This window comes from Dermochelys coriacea, chromosome 1 (assembly GCF_009764565.3).
Source record: "Dermochelys coriacea isolate rDerCor1 chromosome 1, rDerCor1.pri.v4, whole genome shotgun sequence".
Classification (NCBI taxonomy): Eukaryota; Metazoa; Chordata; order Testudines; family Dermochelyidae; genus Dermochelys; species Dermochelys coriacea.
The window spans coordinates 62,185,312-62,205,808 of NC_050068.2; the positions used below are offsets into that span (position 1 = coordinate 62,185,312).

The 20,497-nt window shown below is 39.6% G+C and overlaps 1 protein-coding gene across 1 annotated transcript in view; it reads right to left on the minus strand.

Annotated features, from left to right (window-relative positions):
* DGKH (diacylglycerol kinase eta) overlaps nucleotides 1-20,497 on the minus strand; it is a 263,958-nt gene that overhangs the window by 22,765 nt on the left and 220,696 nt on the right. The window contains 6 exon segments of the mRNA XM_038385138.2: nucleotides 3,850-3,942; nucleotides 5,559-5,664; nucleotides 13,493-13,659; nucleotides 15,296-15,430; nucleotides 15,717-15,830; nucleotides 19,662-19,769. Coding sequence (XP_038241066.2) covers nucleotides 3,850-3,942; nucleotides 5,559-5,664; nucleotides 13,493-13,659; nucleotides 15,296-15,430; nucleotides 15,717-15,830; nucleotides 19,662-19,769 — 723 coding nt within the window.

Here is a 20,497-nt window from a genome sequence, read left to right on the forward strand (position 1 = left end):
GCTCAAGTGATCTTTAGTGGGATCCTTCCTGTTCCTAGAGAAGGGCAACAAAGGTGTGACAAGATTATGACTGTCAACAGATGGCTTAGGCAGTGGTGCTATAAGGAGGGCTTTGGGATGTATGGCCACTGGGAGGCATTCACAGACAGAGGACAGTTCTCTCGGGATGGACTTCATCTGAGTAGGGAAGGAAATAGACTTCTAGGATGGAGGCTGGCACAACTGATAAAGAGAGCTTTAAACTAGGAATTTGGGGGAGATGGTTGGGAGATGTCCAGGTAATCTCCATGCCAGATTTTAGCATTGAGAGGAAAGACGATGAAGTAAGAAAGGATACAGCCGTGGGTAGGAGAATGTATATAAGGAGCAAGGGCGGTGTGTATACTAGTCTAATAGGTTATACTGGCTGTAGAATGACTGTGCCTAATAGGGTACAAAATGTGAGCGAGGTCAAACAGCAAAAATTAAGATGTTTGTACACCAATGCGAGGAGCCTAGGTAATAAAATGGAGGAACTAGAGCTACTGGTGCAGGAAGTGAAACCAGATATTCTAGGGAAAACAGAAACATGGTGGAATAGTAGTCATGACTGGACTACAGGTATTGAAGGGTATGTGCTGTTTAGGAAAGACAGAAACAAAGGTAAAGGTGGTGGAGTAGCATTGTATATCAATGATGAGGTAGAATGTAAAGAAATAAGAAACGATGCAATGGATAAGACAGAGTCCGTCTGGGCAAAAATTACATTGGGGAAGATAACTAGTAAAGCCTCTCCTACGATAGTGCTTGGGGTGTGCTATAGACCTCCGGGATCTAATTTGGATATGGATAGAGCCCTTTTTAATGTTTTTAATAAAGTAAATACTAATGGAAACTGCGTGATCATGGGAGACTAACTTCCCAGATATAGACTGGAGGACCAGTGCTAGTAATAATAATAGGGCTCAGATTTTCCTAGATGCGATAGCTGATGGATTCCTTCATCAAGTAGTTGCTGAACCGACTAGAGGGGATGCCATTTTAGATTTAATTTTGGTGAGTAGCTAGGACCTCATAGAAAAAATGGTTGTAGGGGACAATCTTGGCTCAAGTGATCATGAGCTAATTCAGTTCAAACTAAATGGAAGGATTAACAAAAATAAATCTGCAACTAGAGTTTTTGATTTCAAAAGGGCTGACTTTCAAAAATTAAGGAAATTAGTTAGGGAAGTGGATTGGACTGAAGAACTTATGGATCTAAAGGTAGAGGAGGCCTGGGATTACTTTAAATCAAAGCTGCAGAAGCTATTGGAAGCCTGTATCCCAAGAAAGGGGGAAAAATTCATAGGAAGGAGTTGTAGACCAAGCTGGATGAGCAAGCATCTTAGAGAGGTGATTAAGAAGAAGCAGAAAGCATACAGGGAGTGGAAGATGGGAGGGATCAGCAAGGAAAGCTACCTAATTGAGGTCAAAAGAAAAGGGGTACTTGTGGCACCTTAGAGACTAACAAATATATTAGAGCATAAGCTTTCGTGAGCTACAGCTCACTTCATCGGATGCATCCGAGCAGGTACAGAGAAGGGCTACTAGGATGATCCGAGGAATGGAAAACTTGTCTTATGAAAGGAGACTTAAGGAGCTTGGCTTGTTTAGCCTAACTAAAAGAAGGTTGAGGGGAGATGTGATTGCTCTCTATAAATATATCAGAGGAATAAATACAGGAGAGGGAGAGGAATTATTTCAGCTCAGCACCAATGTGGACACAAGAACAAATGGGTATAAACTGGCCACCAGGAAGTTGAGACTTGAAATCAGACGAAGGTTTTTAACCATCAGAGGAGTGAAGTTTTGGAATAGCCTTCCAAGGGAAGCAGTGGGGGCAAAAGATCTATCTGGCTTTAAGATTCTACTTGATAAGTTTATGGAGGAGATGGTATGATGGGATAATGTGATTTTGGTAAGTAATTGATCTTTAAATATTCAGGGTAAATAGGCTTAATCCCCTGAGATGGGATATTAGATGGATGGGATCTGAGTTACCCAGGAAAGAATTTTCTGTAGTATCTGGCTGGTGAATCTTGCCCATAAGCTCAGGGTTTAACTGATTGCCATATTTGGGGTCGGGAAGGAATTTTCCTCCAGGGCAGATTGGAGAGGCCCTGGAGGTTTTTCGCCTTCCTCTGTAGCATGGGGCATGAGTGACTTGAGGGATGCTTCTCTGCTCCTTGAAGTCTTTAAACCATGATTTAAGGACTTCAATAGCTCAGACATAGGTGAGGTTTTTCGTAGGAGTGGGTGAGTGAGATTCTGTGGCCTGCGCTGTGCAGGAGGTCGGACTAGATGATCAGAATGGTCCCTTCTGACCTTAGTATCTATGAATCTATGAAACCCCAGCTGCCTCCTCCCCTCCCAAAAAAAGATCAACAGGCAGTACAGGCAATGATGGCATCAACTGCATGGCTGTCAGGAGCACTGGGCGCAGAAAAGGGGAGTGTGGAAGGAATGGAGAGATTAAAAGAGGTAAAAATAAGGAAGGAGCAAATTAAGAGATCTGCTTCTTTGTCAGGGGAGACGGTTTAACTGGAGTATAGTGCGTGACTGGCAGTTTAAGTAACACCAAACGTTTCAGCTGTATCCATCATCTCCATGGGTCGGCCCAACCTACATGTTGTTTCAGCCCTGATGGAAGTACAAGCCAACAAGACTGTCCAAGGCTAAGTTTTACTGCGGATTCACAAACGAGAGTTCTGGGTATCTCTAAAGTCAACAGGCGGACTGACCCAGAAGATGTATTGATATCAGATAACAGCCTTGTTTAAAAAAAAATGGTTTGGCACTGATACTCTAAGAGTAAGGTTGCTCCCTCTTTTGGCTGAAAAATGAAGCGTGTCAGTGTATATGATTTCATAATTTATTCAGGTCCTATCATCTCTTGATACATTACACCACTTTTAGTATAGCATTCCAATCATCATCTGAAGACTGTTTGACGAAATTCCTTCCCCCAACATTTTTAAATCCAAATATTGCATTCTTGCTTTCACATTAGCATATAGGAATTTGAAATCTCAGCAGATTTCTTCCCCCTATATTTGATAAATTTATCTGGAGAGCTTTGTTCCCTTCCTAAAGTTAAATAAAACAGAGCATGTGCCTAACATGTTAATACTTCCAGAAGTGAACTGTTGACACAGTGTTCAGATGGCAATGACTTTTAGTCACTACGGAAATAGAGTGGATTTGTACCATTTATTTAGGATGTGAAAGAGTCTTTATCTTAATATCATTCCTTTCAGACTCAAGTCCCTCTACAGGAAAATATTCCAATCAATATCCATTTGTAATTATCACACACTTAGGGTAATTAATAAAATATTAATAAATTTTCTCCTGAATCTGAAGACTAAAAGCATGGAACAGACAAAACCATTCCTACTTAGTGTATCAACTGATAGAAAAGCATGAGGAACCCTATCAAATATACCAATTTCTAACTCTATGTCCAGAGCACAATGTGTGATTATTGAAGAACTTTACTATTTTTAGATCCACAAACAAGCAACCAAGGGAAGAGATGCAATTACTTTCAATGCCAACAAAACTTTACTGGACACTCATCAATTAACAACGGTTTAGGAAGAGAAACTAATGCCTTCCATGCTGCAAGTGAATGGACTAGGAGAACAATTCAGAATCCATTTCAACTCAAATAATAGGTGTAATATAAAATCCTCTGATTCAGCCTTTTATAGGTTCTGAGGTATAGTATTTCATTGCACTATAACCCTTTAGAGAAGCATGACGTACACAGTGACAAGTTACACAATATGTTTATGAGTAAACAAAACAACATTTATTTTATCTTCTTACCAAAGGAACCCTTCCTACTAGTAGAGATTCAGTTTCATTATGTAGTGCCTTCACATTGACAGCTATTTCAATGGCAGTATTTCTGGTAAGACTCTGGGGAATAGAAGCAGAACAGTGAAATAAGTTAAACTGTGAGCACAAGTACATTGAGTTTACAATCCCAACCTTAGCCAGTTTTTCTGAAAGGAACCAGCTTGATTCAGCTCTGCTTGACAAGTTTATTCTACCAGACCAAAAGGAATAAGATATAAAGCAATGTACATAGGCCAAAATCTGATATCAGATGCATCTGTATAACGGCCATTGAAGCTTGTGGGAATTTCACCTGTTTACTTAGGGGCAGAACAAACTGTATTAGCTTATGTAAGCACCCAGAATGGAAGGGGGGGGAAATGTACTGTATTTGCTGGCTGGTTGTCACCTGACTCTGTTTACTGAGGTCTCAGATGTACTAGAGCATCAAGTGACCAGCCACATGTTCTTTATGACTGGTTAAGGCCACTAGAGAAACTCTGGGCCTTTTATTAACAAGGATTGTTAATGAGGATTGTTCACAACACCCTTGAAGGAGGCAAGCTGCCACACTTTAACAAGCAGTGGTTAGCCTGCATAGTTACTATGGTGATGAGGGCTTAAGTAGATTAGGTTAGGTTAGACAAAATTAGACCGACAAACTCACGTTCATGAAATCATGTTAGTGCCCAGATCCTGCCAAAGCTCGAATTTTGGAGGTTGGGCTAGGAGATAAGGAGCTCAGTTCTGCTCCTGCTGAAATTCTCCCATTAGTACCATGTCCTCCATTAAGGTGTGTGTGTGCATCTGTGTGAGTGTGCCCGCGTGACTGTACCTGGGTGTAGTTCTGTGTCCATCTCCCAGCACTCTGAGTCATGCCCTTAATGCTATGCTCTGCCTTGTCCCTGTATCTTCCTTTGCCCCGTTCTCACACACCCCTATTTCCAATATATGTAATGTCCCACTCCCACTTAGGTCCAGTCGCCACAAAAGGGAATGTTTTTCCATCCAGCAGTGCCTTCCTCCTCCCCATTGGGAGCTGTCAACTACCCTCTATCTCAGGGGGTCAGCAACCTTTGAGAAGTGGCGTGCCAAGTCTTATTAATTTAAGGTTTCGCGTTCCAGTAATAAATTTTACATTTACAGGGCCCCCCGACAGAACCCCAGACTGGCAGCCCACTGAGCCGCTCAGCCCGCTGCCAGTCTGGGGTTCCATCCACTGGCCACTAAAAATCAGCTTGCATGCCGCAGGTTGCCGACACCTGCTCTACCTCTTCCAATGTGCTCCAGGTCTGTGGGGAAGGGAGTCTTTCTCCCCCTTCCTCTTCCCTCTGGTTGCCCCTGCTGGTGCTGCCTCTGCCTTTCAGACTCACTGAAGTAGAGTCTCAACAGAGCCCATCAGCTATTAAGTGGCCCTACAGGAGGGGGTGCTGAGGCTGCGGCTGCAGGGGCAGGAGAAAAGGCATTGCTGGTTTCCTCCCCATCCCATTGGGCGGTTGTGCCTATGTCACACTCTTAAAGTTAAGCATGTTTGCAGGATCAGGAGCCTTGGATATCAATAACCTCAGCAGTTAACATATTAGCCATTGGAAAATGTTGATTGGGACTACGGGACTACTCCGGTGTCTCCAGAAACACTTCTGCACACAGGGGCTACAGTTGATTTATAATTAAATAAGGCTCTGTTGTTCCTTTACCTCAGGAAACCTTGGATTGGCTTTATTTAATGCATGTGAACACGCATTGACAGCATGAGCCAGCTCCTGTTCCAACAGGTTGTGTATTTTTGCAGCTTCACAGATTCTACAAAAATATGAAAAACAGGAAAGGTACTTTGCCACTTTCTTTTACAACCAGTTAAAATGTGATTGAAATTAAAAAACATTGGCAGATGGAAAAGAAATATTTCACAGAACATTTACACAAACTATACTAGAGTCCTAAGCACATTGCTATGTATCTAAAGCTTAAATATAAGTATCACCTTAGACAACAAAGAACTTTGCTCTCTTGTCTAAATGACATTTTTAATACAGAAGATCTGCTCTGATATGAGGGCTTGAGGAACGTTTATTGTCCTAACTGGCACATCATCCGACCAGCAATGGGTACATATAGATTATACTGATTAAACCAAGAATATTCATTCACAAAATTCATACAGGAAACACATTCTGAAGAGAATTATTATGGTGGTGTCATGTGACAGTCTGTATACTCTGTTAGTTATGTGTAATAATAAATGCAACATAAAATGCAACATAAAACTGAATTTGACCACTTGTGATCATTAAAATTCCGGTGCAACTTACAATCTAAGTACAGTTTTTTACAACAGTAAAAGTATTAACCTGTGACCTGGCTACATTTCATTTTGGATAATTATATTTCATTATGCCTACATAAATTCCCCCTTTCTGCCTACCTGAATCATCCCTGCAAGTTAAACTGAATATGCTGTTCTATAATCCTGTCCTAAACTTGTGCAGTTAAACAGTTGCTCTAGCAGTGTCTGGTGCATGACATGATTTCTATATTATAGCATTTGTGACAGTGAGCACCATAATACAGTCCACTGTAAACTGGTATTTTCACTTGTTCATAATTGTCTCAAGAACATTTTTAAACTGAAAATATCTATGTTAGTCTCTGCCCAAAGGTGAGCATTTTAAAAAACATATACAAGACTGGTTCGGCGATTTTTCAAGATGAGATTGACGGGTTTACAGGAGGGAGGGTAAAAATTCCACACACACCTGTTGCAACTGAAATTTTGCGCTCACACAACTCAGATGACGCTAGTTAGAAACATCAAATGTGGTGCTATTCTAGACATTGCTGAGCCAGGAAAAGCAATCCAAGTTTGAAGACAATCCCTGTTTTAAAATTATGAAGGTCTGAAAACAGTGCGTGTGTCTGCATATGTGTGATAAAACATTTTTCATTTAAAATATAAGACCACCAAAAAGCTGATATGTGTTAGTATTTTGAGAGGGTGCTGGAATATTTTAGTATGAAAGTGTCCTTAAGTTGCTGGAGGCTGTCTGATTTAGGATGACAGCTCTAAAAGGATTTAGCATGATGCAGTGGACAAAGTCAGGATGACAAGGACTCTATTCCCAGCTCCATCACTTGATTCAGAGTGTGCCCTTGTGCAAGTCACTTATTTTTCTGTACCTCAGTTTCCAACTGTAAAATGGAGAGGATGCTGCTCACCTTTGTAAAGCATATGGTGATCTACAGTTGAACAGTGCTCTACAACTGCCACATATTTTCATAAAGTTATTTAATGCTTCCTATCAGCAGCAGCAAAATGGTGGCTCTAAGACCGAGATGTCAGGTCTTCAGACTGCTTCTCCAAGCAGCAGCCTAGCCCCCAGCAAATGGAGAGAATGGTGGGGCCACCATCATCACATTGTGTGCCAGGGAAGGAATAATGATGAAGCTGCAGGGACGTTGCCTGACATCTGTCCCCAGTGCACATTATGGGGAACAGAGGGGAGTATGAAGAAGGGACCGGAACCACAGGGGTCTGTCTGTGGGGACTCGTGGTGAACTCAGAGATATTCTCTACACCTTTCTAGGCAAGAGTTCTTCCTACAACACAGAAAGCCAGTGAAAACACAGGAGGGGTACGACAAGGCTAAAGCAGTGAAAACAGCCAGTGAAACAAAGCTAGAATCAAGGCTGTGCAGCACTTCAAAGACGGGCATAATAAGAGCAAAGACCAGAGACTCTCCATTGGTATTGAGAGAGACCCCTCCCTAAACACATCTATCATCTCAGACATAAAATATCTCGCATTCAGCATCATCACTTAGGGTGCCTTTGTAGTAAGACTAAAGGTATTTACACTATTTTCTGTAGAAAGATATCATTTGAAACAGAAAATGGGATAAAATGCAACATGAGTTTGCCAAAGATACATCATGTTAATCTAAGCCAATATGTTTCTCTGATAAGATAACTGATTTTTAAAGACAAGAGAAATGCAGTAGATCTAATCTATCTGGACTTCAGTACAGCAATTGACACAATGGACTATTTATTAGTTAAGACAGGGATTAATATTGGAATTGGAAACTGGGTAAGAAACTGGCTGAAGAGGGGAAGACAACAAGTTACGCTGAAGGGAGAGCTATCAGGCTGGAGAGAGGTTACTAGTGGAATTCCTTAAGGATTGTTCTTGGGACCAATCTTATTTAATATTTTCTTCAATGACACAGAAAGTAGGTGTGTGCCAATGAAATTTGTTCATTTACACAAAGTCGAGAGGCATCATCAATGCAGAGGAGGATCAGATTATTATACAGGAAAATCTGGGTGATGTAGAGGACTGGAGTAATAGAAATGGGATGAAATTAAATAATACAAAGTGCAAGGTAATATACTTATGGACTAACAACAAGAATTTCTGCTACAAGCTGGTGGCTCAGCAGTGGGAAATGAAAGACAGACAGACAGACCTGGGTGTATTTGTCAATCAGACAAAAGGCAAACGCTATCTAGGATGCATCAGATGAGGTATTTCTAGTATAGATAGGGAATTATTAAGGCTATCGTATAAGGCACTTCTAAGACCTCATTTGGAATACAGTGTACAATTCTGATCATCCATCCTCAAGAAAGATAAATCGAAACTGGAACAGGAGCAGCACAGAGCTCCTTGGTCGATCAGGGGAATAGAAAGCCTAATTAAGAGAGGAGACTAAAAGAGCATCGCTTGTTTGGTCTAGCAAAATGAAGGCTGAGGGGGATATGACTGCTCCTTATAAATACATCAGTAGGGTAAACACCAGGGAGGAAGAAGAGCTATTTAAACTAAAGGAGAACATTGGCACAAGAACAAATGGGCCATGAATAAATTTAGGCTGGAAATTAGAAGAAGGTTTCTAACCAACAAAGAAGTGAAGTTTTAAGATAGAGCTTGATAAACTTATGGATGAGATTGTATGACGGCATGTTGTGATAGCAAGGGACTGGACTCGAGATCCTAAGAGATCCCTTCCAATCTGTGTCCCATGTTTCTATGAAACATTCAGTAAACTGACTTAAAAATGAGTGAGTAGCTTTGCTTGCAGTACATGCAAAACAAATACTTTTATAAAAACAAACATTTGCTTCTTTGAAAGCATAGGGCCTTTATTTAAAAAAAAACATAAGGAATTCTTAGTGGGCCTTTTTGCTGTTTTTCAAGGGGTGTCTCATGTAAAAATAAAAGAGCTTTGCAAGTTGCCTGGAAAAAGATGAGTGGTGATTTGGGGGATTAAAATGTTTTATAAGCTTTGCTGTTGGCTTTTAAAAATGTTTGTGACTCAGTAAAAACATACTTTTCTTTGAAAAAGTGGGGTACGTCTGTGAAAACTGAATTTTCACCTTCTTAAATTTTTTTTTTGCATTTTAGGGGGAAAACGGTTTCTGGGGTGAGTAGGAGAGCAGAATCAGTTCTGTGTAGGCATATCCCTATCAGCCAAAAATAGTTTTTTGGATGCATTACTCAAGATTTGGAAAATATTAAAACCAACAGAATTTAAACTCCAAACTGACATTACCACACTTCTAAATAAAGTGTGGCTCTTGTGTACCTTGGTTAATGCAGAATGAGTCAATGGATGGAATTCCTCTGCCACATAGAGGAAATGATTTGGAGCATTACACTTAGGGCTTGTCTACTTGGGGACACTCAGAAGATTAATCTTAATTAATTTTTAATGTGGATTAGTTAAACCACATTAAATCCATGTGGATGCTCTTACTCAGAATTAAAGTGTCCTTAATTCAATTTAGCTTAATTCACTTCCAAAGTGAATTACACTGAACCAAATTAAAGCCACTTTAATTTTGAATAAGAGCATCCACACCATGTCTAAATACAGTTTAACTAATTTACTTTAAATTCACACATTTAGTTAATTCAGATTAATTTTTCTCAGTGTCTCCAAGTAGATGAGCCCTGAGAAGGCAAAAGAATTGGATGCATCATTTGAATTCCTGAGAAAAGAAAGCAAAAAGGGATTAGTTTATGAATCCCTATGATTATGAATAGAAGGATGGGAAAATGTATGAGCCAAAATTTAAATTCAAAGTGGATTTCTTTAGTATGTTGCTGGATACAACACTGGTTTCATACAGCTTGGAGTTTTCATATTAATAGCTGAAACAAATCATTCCAACTTGTAACTAATTTGGAACTTTGTGCTGATTTGGAATAGAGAAAGGAACAGCAAAGCCTTGCTGAAATGATACAAACCACTAGAAATTCTTCACTGTCTTGTTAAGAAAAGATTTCAGCAGATTATGCCCTGGTTTACACTGGGGGGGGCGGGAGAAATTATCTAAATTACGCAACTTCAGCTGCGTGAATAACGTAGATGAAGTCGACGTACTTAGATCGACTTACTGTGGTGTCTCCACCATGGTGAGTCTACTCTGCCTGCACCTCTTGTGGCGCTGGAGTACAGGAGTCGACGGGAGAGTGCTCGGGGGTTGATTTATCACGTCTAGACTAGATTCGGTGGGTAGTGAAGACATACCCTTAGCCACACATGAGCCACTAAAGGGCGAAACTTCAACTGATCAACAGTCAAGAGACCGTTGGGACTTGCAGCAGAATGTGAACTCTCATAACAATGAATATGTACACAAAAAGGTAACAGAGTAGCAGCCATGTTAGTCTGTATTCGCAAAAAGAAAAGGAGTACTTTATTATTTTCCTATTTACCTAATAGTTATTTTCCACCAAATGCATCCGATGAAGTGAGCTGTAGTTCACGAAAGCTTATGCTCAAATAAATTTGTTAGTCTCTAAGGTGCCACAAGTACTCCTTTTCTTTTTACAAAAAGGTAAGAAGGATCTATCAATTAATTGCAGTTAACTCATGCAAATTAACTAAAAAAAGTAATCACGGTTAAAAAAAATTAATTGCGATTAATCGCACTTATAACAATAGAATACCAATTGAAATTTATTAAATATTTTTGGATGTTTTTCACATTTTCAATATTATTTCAATTATAACACAGATACAAAGTGCACAGTTCTCACTTTATATTAATATTTGTTATTACAAATATATGCACTGAAAAAAGGATAAACAAAAGAAATAGTATTTTTCAATTCACTTCATACAAATACGGAAGTTCAGTTCCTTTATCGTGAAAGTGTAACTTACAATTGCAGATTTTTTTTTTTGGTTACATAACTGCACTCAAAAACAAAACAGTGTAAAACTTAAGAGCCTACAAGTCCACTCAGTCCTACTTCTTATTCTGCCAATCTCTAAGACATTGTTTGTAAACAAGTTTGTTTACATTGACGGGAGATACTGCTGCCTGCTTCTTATTTACAATGTCACCTGAAAGCGAGAACAGGCATTTGCATGGCACTTTTGTAGCCGATGTTGCAAGGTATTTACATGCCAGATATGTTGTTTGCCCCTTCCATGCTTCTACTACCATTCCAGAGGACATGCTTCCATGTGATGATGCTCGTTAAAAAATAACATGTCAATGAAATGTGTGACTGTACTCCTTGAGGGGAGAATTGTATGTCTCCTGCTCGGTTTTACCTGCATTCTGCATATATTTCATTTTACAGCAGTCTCGGATGATGACCCAGCACATGTTCATTTTAAGAACACTTTCACAGCAGATTTGACAAAATGCAAAGAAGGTACCGATCTGAGATTTCTAAAAATAGCTACAGCACTCGACCCAAGATTTAAGAATCTGAAGTGCCATCTAAAATCTGAGAGGGACAAGGTGTGGAGCATGCTTTTAGACGTCTTAAAAGAACAACACACACTGATGCAGAAACTACAGAATCCAAACCAGCAAAAAAGAAAATCAACTTCGGGCTGGTGGCATCTGACTCAGATGATGAAAATGAACATGCATCAGTCCATACTGCTTTGGATCGTTATCAAGCAGAACTCGTCATCAGCATGGAAGCATATCCTCTGGAATGGTGATTGAAGCATGAAGGAACATATGAATCTTTAGCGCATCTGGTATGTAAATATCTTGCAATGCCAGCTACAACAGTGCCACGTGAATGCCTGTTCTCATTTTCAGGTGAGACTGTAAACAAGAAGCAGGTAGCATGATCTCCTGCAAATTTTAACCAACCTTGTTTGTCTGAGTGATTGGCTGAACAAGAAGTAGGACTGAGTGGACTTGTAGGCTCTAAAGTTCTACATTGTTTTATTTTTGAATGCAGGTTTTTTATTTTTTTCCATAATTCTACATTTGTACGTTCAACTTTCAGGATAAAGAGATTGCACTAGAGCACTTGTATGAGGTGAATTGAAAAATACTTTGTTTTTAGAGTGCAAATATTTGAATAAAAATAAATATAAAATGAGCACTGTACACTTTGTATTCTGTGTTGTAATGGAAATTAATATATTTGAAAATGTTGTAAACATCCAAAAATATTTAAAATAAATGGTATTCGATCGTTAACAGCACGATTAATCACAATGAATTTTTTTTAATCACGCGATTAATCACGATTTTTTTAATCGCTTGACAGCCCTATTTATTATTAATAGTTAGGCATAAGAAAGATAATCATTTTCATTTGCTGATCATAAATATGGAACCAAATATAACATGAATAGATTCTGTGAATTTATAATTTTTCCATAATTTGTTACCTCTCTCTCATTAATTTTAACACAGTTACCCACTAGAAAACTATTGGGTTTGTATATTAAAGCTATGTTCTTATGGTCTCATTTAGTCCACATAAAGAAAAGAGATGAGTACCAATATTTTATTTTACTTTCTATCTCTGAGAAATGGTACAGCTATGAGTTTAAAACAGTGATATTTGAAGAAGATATATGGCTAAACCTACTGTCAGAAAATAAGTTATCAAAGTATGTATTATTTATGTATTATTTTATGTATGCAACAGGCCCAAATTAACAATTTTTGGTCAAAATTGTTTTTTGACATAAAATTATATTTTCGACTAAACTAATATTTTTGTGAAACGTGTCTGCTTTCTGCAGAAACTGCTGAGTTTTCATCAAAAACTCTCTGGACAAACACTGAAAACATTCAGTTTTTGGCAGAAAATGTTTGATTTATCAACACAAAGTCAAAAATTTTCATGGGCAAAAACAATATTTGCTGATCTGCTGTAGCAGTGGTTCTCAAAGCTGATTCGCTGCCTGTTCAGGGAAAGCCCCTGGCGGGCCGAGCCGGTTTGTTTACCGGCCGCGTCTGCAGGTTCAGCCAATCGCGGCTTCCACTGGCCACGGTTTGCTGCTCCAGGCCAATGGGGGCTGCGGGAAGGGCGGCCAGCACATCCCTCGGCCCGCGCTGCTTTCCGCAGGCCCTACTGGCCTGGAGTGGCGAACTTCAGCCAGTGGGAGGCACGATCGTCCGAACCTTTGGACGCAGCAGGTAAACAAACCGGCCTGGCCCACCAGAGGCTTTCCCTGAACAAGCAGCAGACGGCTTTGAGAACCACTGTGCTAGAGTATATAAAATAGACTTTTAAAAATACTGATACGGTGATAATAAATCTTCAGTCAGAATATAGAAATACCCTCAGTTTTATAAATAATTTTACCGTGGGGAGTATGCTACTATTCCATTAAACCCATTTATTCTACTCTACCTGGTAATAAGCTCTTCTGCAGCTTTTGAACACAGCTGGATCTGTGCAACTTCTTCTTCCGCAGCCAGCTCAACAGCCTGTTGAGGGTACAAGTGAGATCGGAGGACAGGTTTGCAGGAATCATACTTCTGTTTGTCTTCCCAAGATTTTAGGGTATTTTCAAAAGCCTGATGAAAATGGTATGCTACATTAGCTGACAGTACTTGCAGTTTTTTAATTAAGCTTGTTAGGTGCACAGATTGGTACATCATTTTACATAAATATTACAAATACTCCACATTATAAATGGTGTTTAAAATTAGTCTTTAAAACTAAATTCAGAGAACAACATTTACTTCTGTGAGTAACCTCTCTTTCCCCTGTCCTCTATAAAATATACTATTAGTTAGAGATACATTTACATGAACACATTATTGTAGCATACTTTGTCAGGACAAGATGTTCTGAACCTTCTGCTGAGCACAGTGGGAATCTAACAGTCATGCAGCGTGCAAACATGAAAACAAGGAAAAAAAAAAAAAAAGCCCTAACAAACTTGCTTTAAACAACAAAGTAGCTATCATAACACAAGCCATGATGCAGGGAGACGACTGAATTTAGCATCCACTCAGGCCAATGAACTGAGGAACTATGGGGAAGTTGAGAGCATTTACACCAGGGGAGGGCAAACTATGTCCCACAGGCTGGATTCAGCCCATCAGGGCTTTCAATCCGTCCCGCAGGATTGCTAGCCCTGTGGCGCAGCGGGGCTAAGGCTCCCTGCCTGCCCTAGCCCTGCGCGGCTCCTGGAAGTGGCCAGCACCACGTCCCTGCGGCCCCTGGGGGGGGGCCCCCCTCCGTGTGCTGCCCTCACCTGCAGGCACCGCCCCCCGCAGCTCCCATTGGCCGGGAATGGGGAACCATGGCCAATGGGAGCTTCAGGGTTGGTACCTACAGGCGAGGGCAGCACACAGCAGAGCCGCCTGCCCCACCCCACCCCCAGGAGCCACTGCCGGACATGCTGGCCACTTCCGGGAGTGATGCGGGGCCAGGGCAGGCAGGGAGCTTGCCTTATTCCTGCTGCACACTGCTGCCACCCCGGAGCCACTCGAGGTAAGTGGTGCTGGGGCAGAGCCTGCGCTCTGAATCCTTCCTGCACCACAACCGTCTTGAGCTCCCTCCCACACTCCGCACCCCCTCCTGCACCCCAACCCCCTGCATGAGACCCCTGCCACACCCCGCACCGCCTCCTACACCTCAAACTCCTTCCCCAGTCCTACATACAATTTCCCCACACAGATGTGGCCTTTGGGCCAGAAAGTTTGCCCACCTCTGGTTTACACCCTTGATTCTAGAGTGCTAGAATAGCACACATGCCCTCAAGAGCTGAACTGGTTTGAAATAGGTTCTGTTACTATTTAGCAGGGCATGCAATCTTGCTGTGGCAGTCATGAAGGAGGCACGTTATATACCTTATTACCTATGTAATTGCAACTAAAACTTCCAATTTATGATAAAGTACAAAGCTAGTATCTGAAAGAGAAAGTACATTATAGTCACTAATACTCTTATGTTTATACAAAAGTATACATAGTACTACAGACAAAGACAGATAATCAGAACATTTCCTCCTGGAAGTTTGAGGATTTCATCTTATCAAAAAAAGATGAGACTTAAGCTATTTGCGTACAAGAACATATCTGTACCATCCTTTTATTTATTATTTCATAAGCTATTTTCTCTTCTTATAACTGAACCAAGTTTTATAATAATGGCACTAATGAAGCATCCCATACAAAAAATAAAATGCTTTCTGTAACTTACTCTGTCTCGTGTTAGCATCTGAGCTCTGTTTTTATGCACAATTTTAATAACTCCTGGGGGCTGGATCCATGCCTCTCCATCTACTTGCACTGGAACCCCTTCATCTCCAAGTATGGTGATCTTTACTGACCGACACTGAAAGAGAGTAAACATGTTATTTCACAGAGTAATACATTAATGAAATTGACAGTCCACCTGCATTAGACTGGTTGTTAGGAGCTGTGGCTTCTATCCAAGTTTGTCTTGAGGGTAAAACACTGTTCTATTTCATTAATCATTTATGATGACTTGTTATCCGTTACAATTAAAACAAAGTCAACATTTTATTAATGTATAATGCAGTAGTTGTCTAGACTACCTCTTTTCTCTGCAGCCTCCCAGCATACCAGCTATCTTTGTTGCTTTCCAGCAAAACACATACCTGAGCTATTCTGTGGTGCTGCAATTTGATGACTCTTGAAACTGCCATCTGCATGCTGCCAAATACTGCAACAACTTCTAAGATTTTGTCATCAAATGATGGTGCCCCAAATATCTGAGAGGAAAAGAAAATATCAATATTAGACTCTAAACTCTTATTGCAATCTACACAGTGCAGGGATTCTGTCTCTGTTTGTGTCTGATGCAATTCCAAACACACGTTAGGTATTTAAATAGTAGAACTAATGTATTTGAAAAATAAAATTCTAGATTCAAGTATATATAAATTATACCGTCACTTGAACACAGCAAAGGACTGTCATGACAAGGGTGATCATAATGGCAATTCAAGTACTTGAAAGCCACAGTATATTATCCATATATAGGGTTGGTGGCAGGTTTAAATGCACATACTGACAAGTGTTAGTCAACTCAAGATTAATATGGCAAACATTACTATGCTAATCTTCACCTGGTCAATATTTCTGAAGTCCAAGAGTAATTAAGAAGGACATTTATTTATTTTAACAGAGCTCAAAAGTGTTTATCTTTCTTTGTCCAGAATTCTCTTTAGACCATCTTCAAAATCTATACTAGTAAATGAAATGTCAATGCCACTTCATTTAATGCTGAAGAAGAATCTCATTTTATAGCATAAAATTCACCTGTTTTAATAATGAAAACTTTAATTGAACATTCTGTTTTTGTATCAAAATAATGCCCCAATCCAGCATGTACTTAAGTACATGTCCGTTGACTTCAATTGGACTAATCACAGGGCATAAAAATTAAGCACATGAGTAAGTCTTTGCAGGACCAGGAACTAACACTGAAAGCAGATTTTGTAAGTTAGCTTGGCAGTTCCCTAACAAAGTTTCTCTCTCTCTAGGATATTATATGACCCTCATCATCAAGAGCATGCAAATGTCTTACACGAATATAGAACAAAAAGATTATTCTTTGCCAGGAGCTTCTCCTTCCTTTTCTATTTCAAGTAACTTTTGATATATCTAGCTTCAGCTTATTTGCCTTTAAGAAAAAGATGAAAGCATTTCTTTCATCCCTGAAATTATTCTTTAAAAAGCAGAGATGAAATGATTATGCTGTTTCAAAGCATGGCACAATTATCTATGATTGTTTAACTTTTCTGCTCTATGATACAGAACAGCCTACCACTTTTTAAAGAAAAATTAAGATACTAAATATGATGAATTAACTGAAGAAACATCCTTTAGAGATACTGAGTAATTTAATGTGAGACTTTGTTTATGTTTTTTAACACTTATTAATTTGGTGAATTTTTTGAATTCCTCTTTAACTGGATGAGTCTGTCTTGTTTCTGTTTTTTCTCTTTTAAATTTAAATTGATAGGTGGAGACTAGATAAATTGTCCGTTGCTTATCCAACTTAAGATCAGTGCGAACTTGTCCAAAAGTTCAAACTGGATCATAGAATCATAGAATATCAGGGTTGGAAGGGACCTCAGGAGGTCATCTAGTCCAACCCCCTGCTCAAAGCAGGACCAATCCCCAAATAAATCATCCCAGCCAGGGCTTTGTCAAGCCTGACCTTAAAAACTTCTAAGGAAGGAGATTCCATCACCTCCCTAGGTAACCCATTCCAGTGTTTCACCACCCTCCTAGTGAAAGTTTTTCCTAATATCCAACCTAAACCTCCCCCACTGCAACTTGAGACCATTACTCCTCATTCTATCATCTGCTACCACTGAGAACAGTCTAGATCCATCCTCTTTGGAACCCCCTTTCAGGTAGTTGAAAGCAGCTATCAAATCCAGGATGCAGGCTGCTAGATGTTTCCGTCTCGTCTTGTGACATTTGTAGGCATTGTATTGGTTGTTTATGTTGCTTTACTCCACACGGTCTTTTTGTTGATGAAAAGCTGATAGGGCCAGAAGTACAGTTTGTTAAACCTCTACAGCGCAGTTAATCTAATGATCTGCCAGAAATGTACAAAGGCATGATGTCTCATTAATAATTACTGAGTCATGCAAAGAGAGATGTTCCCTTCTTTACTTACGTAATGGCAAATACGCATTAAAACCTTGGGTATTCAATTCTGTGCCTGCATGCCTTTTTAGTCTCCTTCTTAGCATATGCACAACATGCCTCAGGTGGTACATGACCAGGACTCATCACTGAATGTGGTCTGCTGGTTGGATAATTAGGTTCCCAAGCTTGGGCCTGGTACTGAAGGGGAGCGTGACATGAACACCGATCTATGCCCCAGGCCTTCTTAGTGACATTCCACAAAATGGCATCCTCCATGCCGTGTGACCTGAGTAGGGTGCCTTTTTGGACCACATTTGAATTCTGAGGCATGCAATGCCTGCATAGTGTAACACAGATGGCACGCCCCTGCATTTGGAAGGCACTCAATTCGTCCTTTGCTTGTAACAAGTGGATCTGAAATTACTCCAGGATACCACTTTTCCATCCTCCCAGGAACTGGATTACAGCCTACTCACAAGTTGGGATGATTTCCATTCCCCTTGCTTGCTTACAAAAGCTCATTTAGCTTGTGTTTTATCTTTAGTGCAGGGATGGGTGTTGTTATATTCTGGTTTCTCTGCATGTATAATTTACTTGCATAGAATTTCTGTAGCATGGTCTTTTTCCAACAAAAAAGAAATAACAGTCTTCTAAGAAATCAAATTCAGATCATCATACTTTTTTCCCCTGGGTTCTGTTTCTAATCTCCCTGTTCTTTCCAAACTAACGAACTCCCTGGGATAACTCCGCATATACAAAATTCAGTAAGGGTGTTGTGGCAAACCCAGCCAGGCTCACTGAGCAATATTTTAGGAATAGACATTGCTGTCAAGATGACGACTTTCTTCTGTCCAGATAAGCAGAACCAGCAACCTCTCAAATACTACAACTAGTATTTCTCTGTTGATTAGTCACCTGAGACAGCACGAAGAGCAGTGAGTTGTGCACCTAACCTCCCATAGAATAAATGTGTCACCTTTTTGACGTTTAATTATGAGTAGCAACAATATTGCTCCCCAACATACATGTTTGCTGCATACAAATATGATTGCTAGAAGAGTTTCCTCTCTTTCTTGACCCTCTGGGGAAAAAAGCAGAAATTCCTGAACCTGGATGGATACTAGGGAAACTTCCATGCTGCAGATGTGAATATGGAGACCACCAAAATGCTAGATATCTTCACTCAAATGCAGCTTGAGCTGACTGCCACGCTCAAAAGACATGTACTATGAATAGAAAAAAAGACTCAAAAGAATATGAAATAATGTTTTTGATGAAGAAGGGCAGGGGGAAAAGGGTGTGGGATTGTGAACAGTAAGAAAGTTAAGCACTTCAGGGAAAATGTAAGGGATAGTCTATGTTAAAACACAATCTTACTAATAAATCTAATTTTACATGATAATTAAATGTACAAAACCATGTCAAAGCAATGCTGTGATTCAGACTTCACACACACTAAATCAGGAAATTAAAAATTATGGTAATCCCACAGCAATCATACTAGATCTTTTGTGCATAAAGTACACTTCAACAGTAAGAATCCCATCTGGCATACCCTCAAAGCAGTGAAACAGTAGTGTATGTAGTAAAGTGTCTGTGTAGTATAAAGTCTGTCAAGTCGTGGCTAAAAATTCCATCTTTATAGCCATATATTCTTTAAGTATTGAGCCCTATTTGGAAATTTTGGTGACTTTAAGGGGAGGGGAAAGGAAAGAAAAAATAAATGAAAATCAAAGTGACATATTTTCAGTAAAAATGGAAAAACTTAATGCAAGAGCGCACACATTTCTAAACTGAAATCACCTTACAGAACAATAGCTTCCTGATAGCTATCCAAACTATATACCAGTACTATTACAATTAAATCAGAACAACAATAGTGCAAAGTGCTTTTTGTAAATTTTGCTTCAAATTAACTTTTCTTTAATGTTACTTACATCGTCCTCTTTGGTTCCACCCCAGAAATTAGTTCCACCAGCATAGCTTGGAATGTTTAGCACAGCTATGCCTTGAAGACTGGGGAGGGGGATGTATTGTCCATCACACTGTAATGCATAAAAACCTATGTGAGAATGTAAAACAAATGACCTGATAAAGTAATCAACCATTTCTAATTCACAAAGCATTTCAACAGAGCCAGCAATGGAAGCTAAAGTCAATATTGCATTAGTAGCTCTATGAGAGTCTATTTTCCCTATGCTGGGAAGTAGCTCTACATGAATCTATTCTTCACACCCTAATCAAGATTTTTTTCTTGCACTACAAAATATTTGAGCTACAAATATCTGCATCAGTGTCAAAAGGTAACTCTCTCTGTCCCTTCATAGAAATTTGCTCAAGTTCCCAGCAGTAACTTCCTGCATTTATATGTCAATCTCTAACTACTAGGAATTTGGAGGTTTTTTGCATCTTCTCCTGAAGCATATGGGGCTGGCTGCTGCCAATGACAGGATACTGGGCTAGCAGGACTGATCTTGGTGCATATGGTCCAGCATATCTACTCTCTTCTAACCAGAAATACTACCAACAGCAGATAGCATCTTTTAGTTGCAATTTAGATCTCATCACTGGAAAAATAAGTATACTACTGCAGTGCAAAGAGGTCAAAATGAGCATACAAAATATTATATGTATATAATATGTATAAAATGTTAATAAAATGTAAAAAGCTATGTAAAAATATATAAAAAGAGGAATACTACTTTCTTAAATAAACTAATATATTGTAGCATTCCATTTGTCAACCACATAATGACAGAAGCCATTGCAGCAT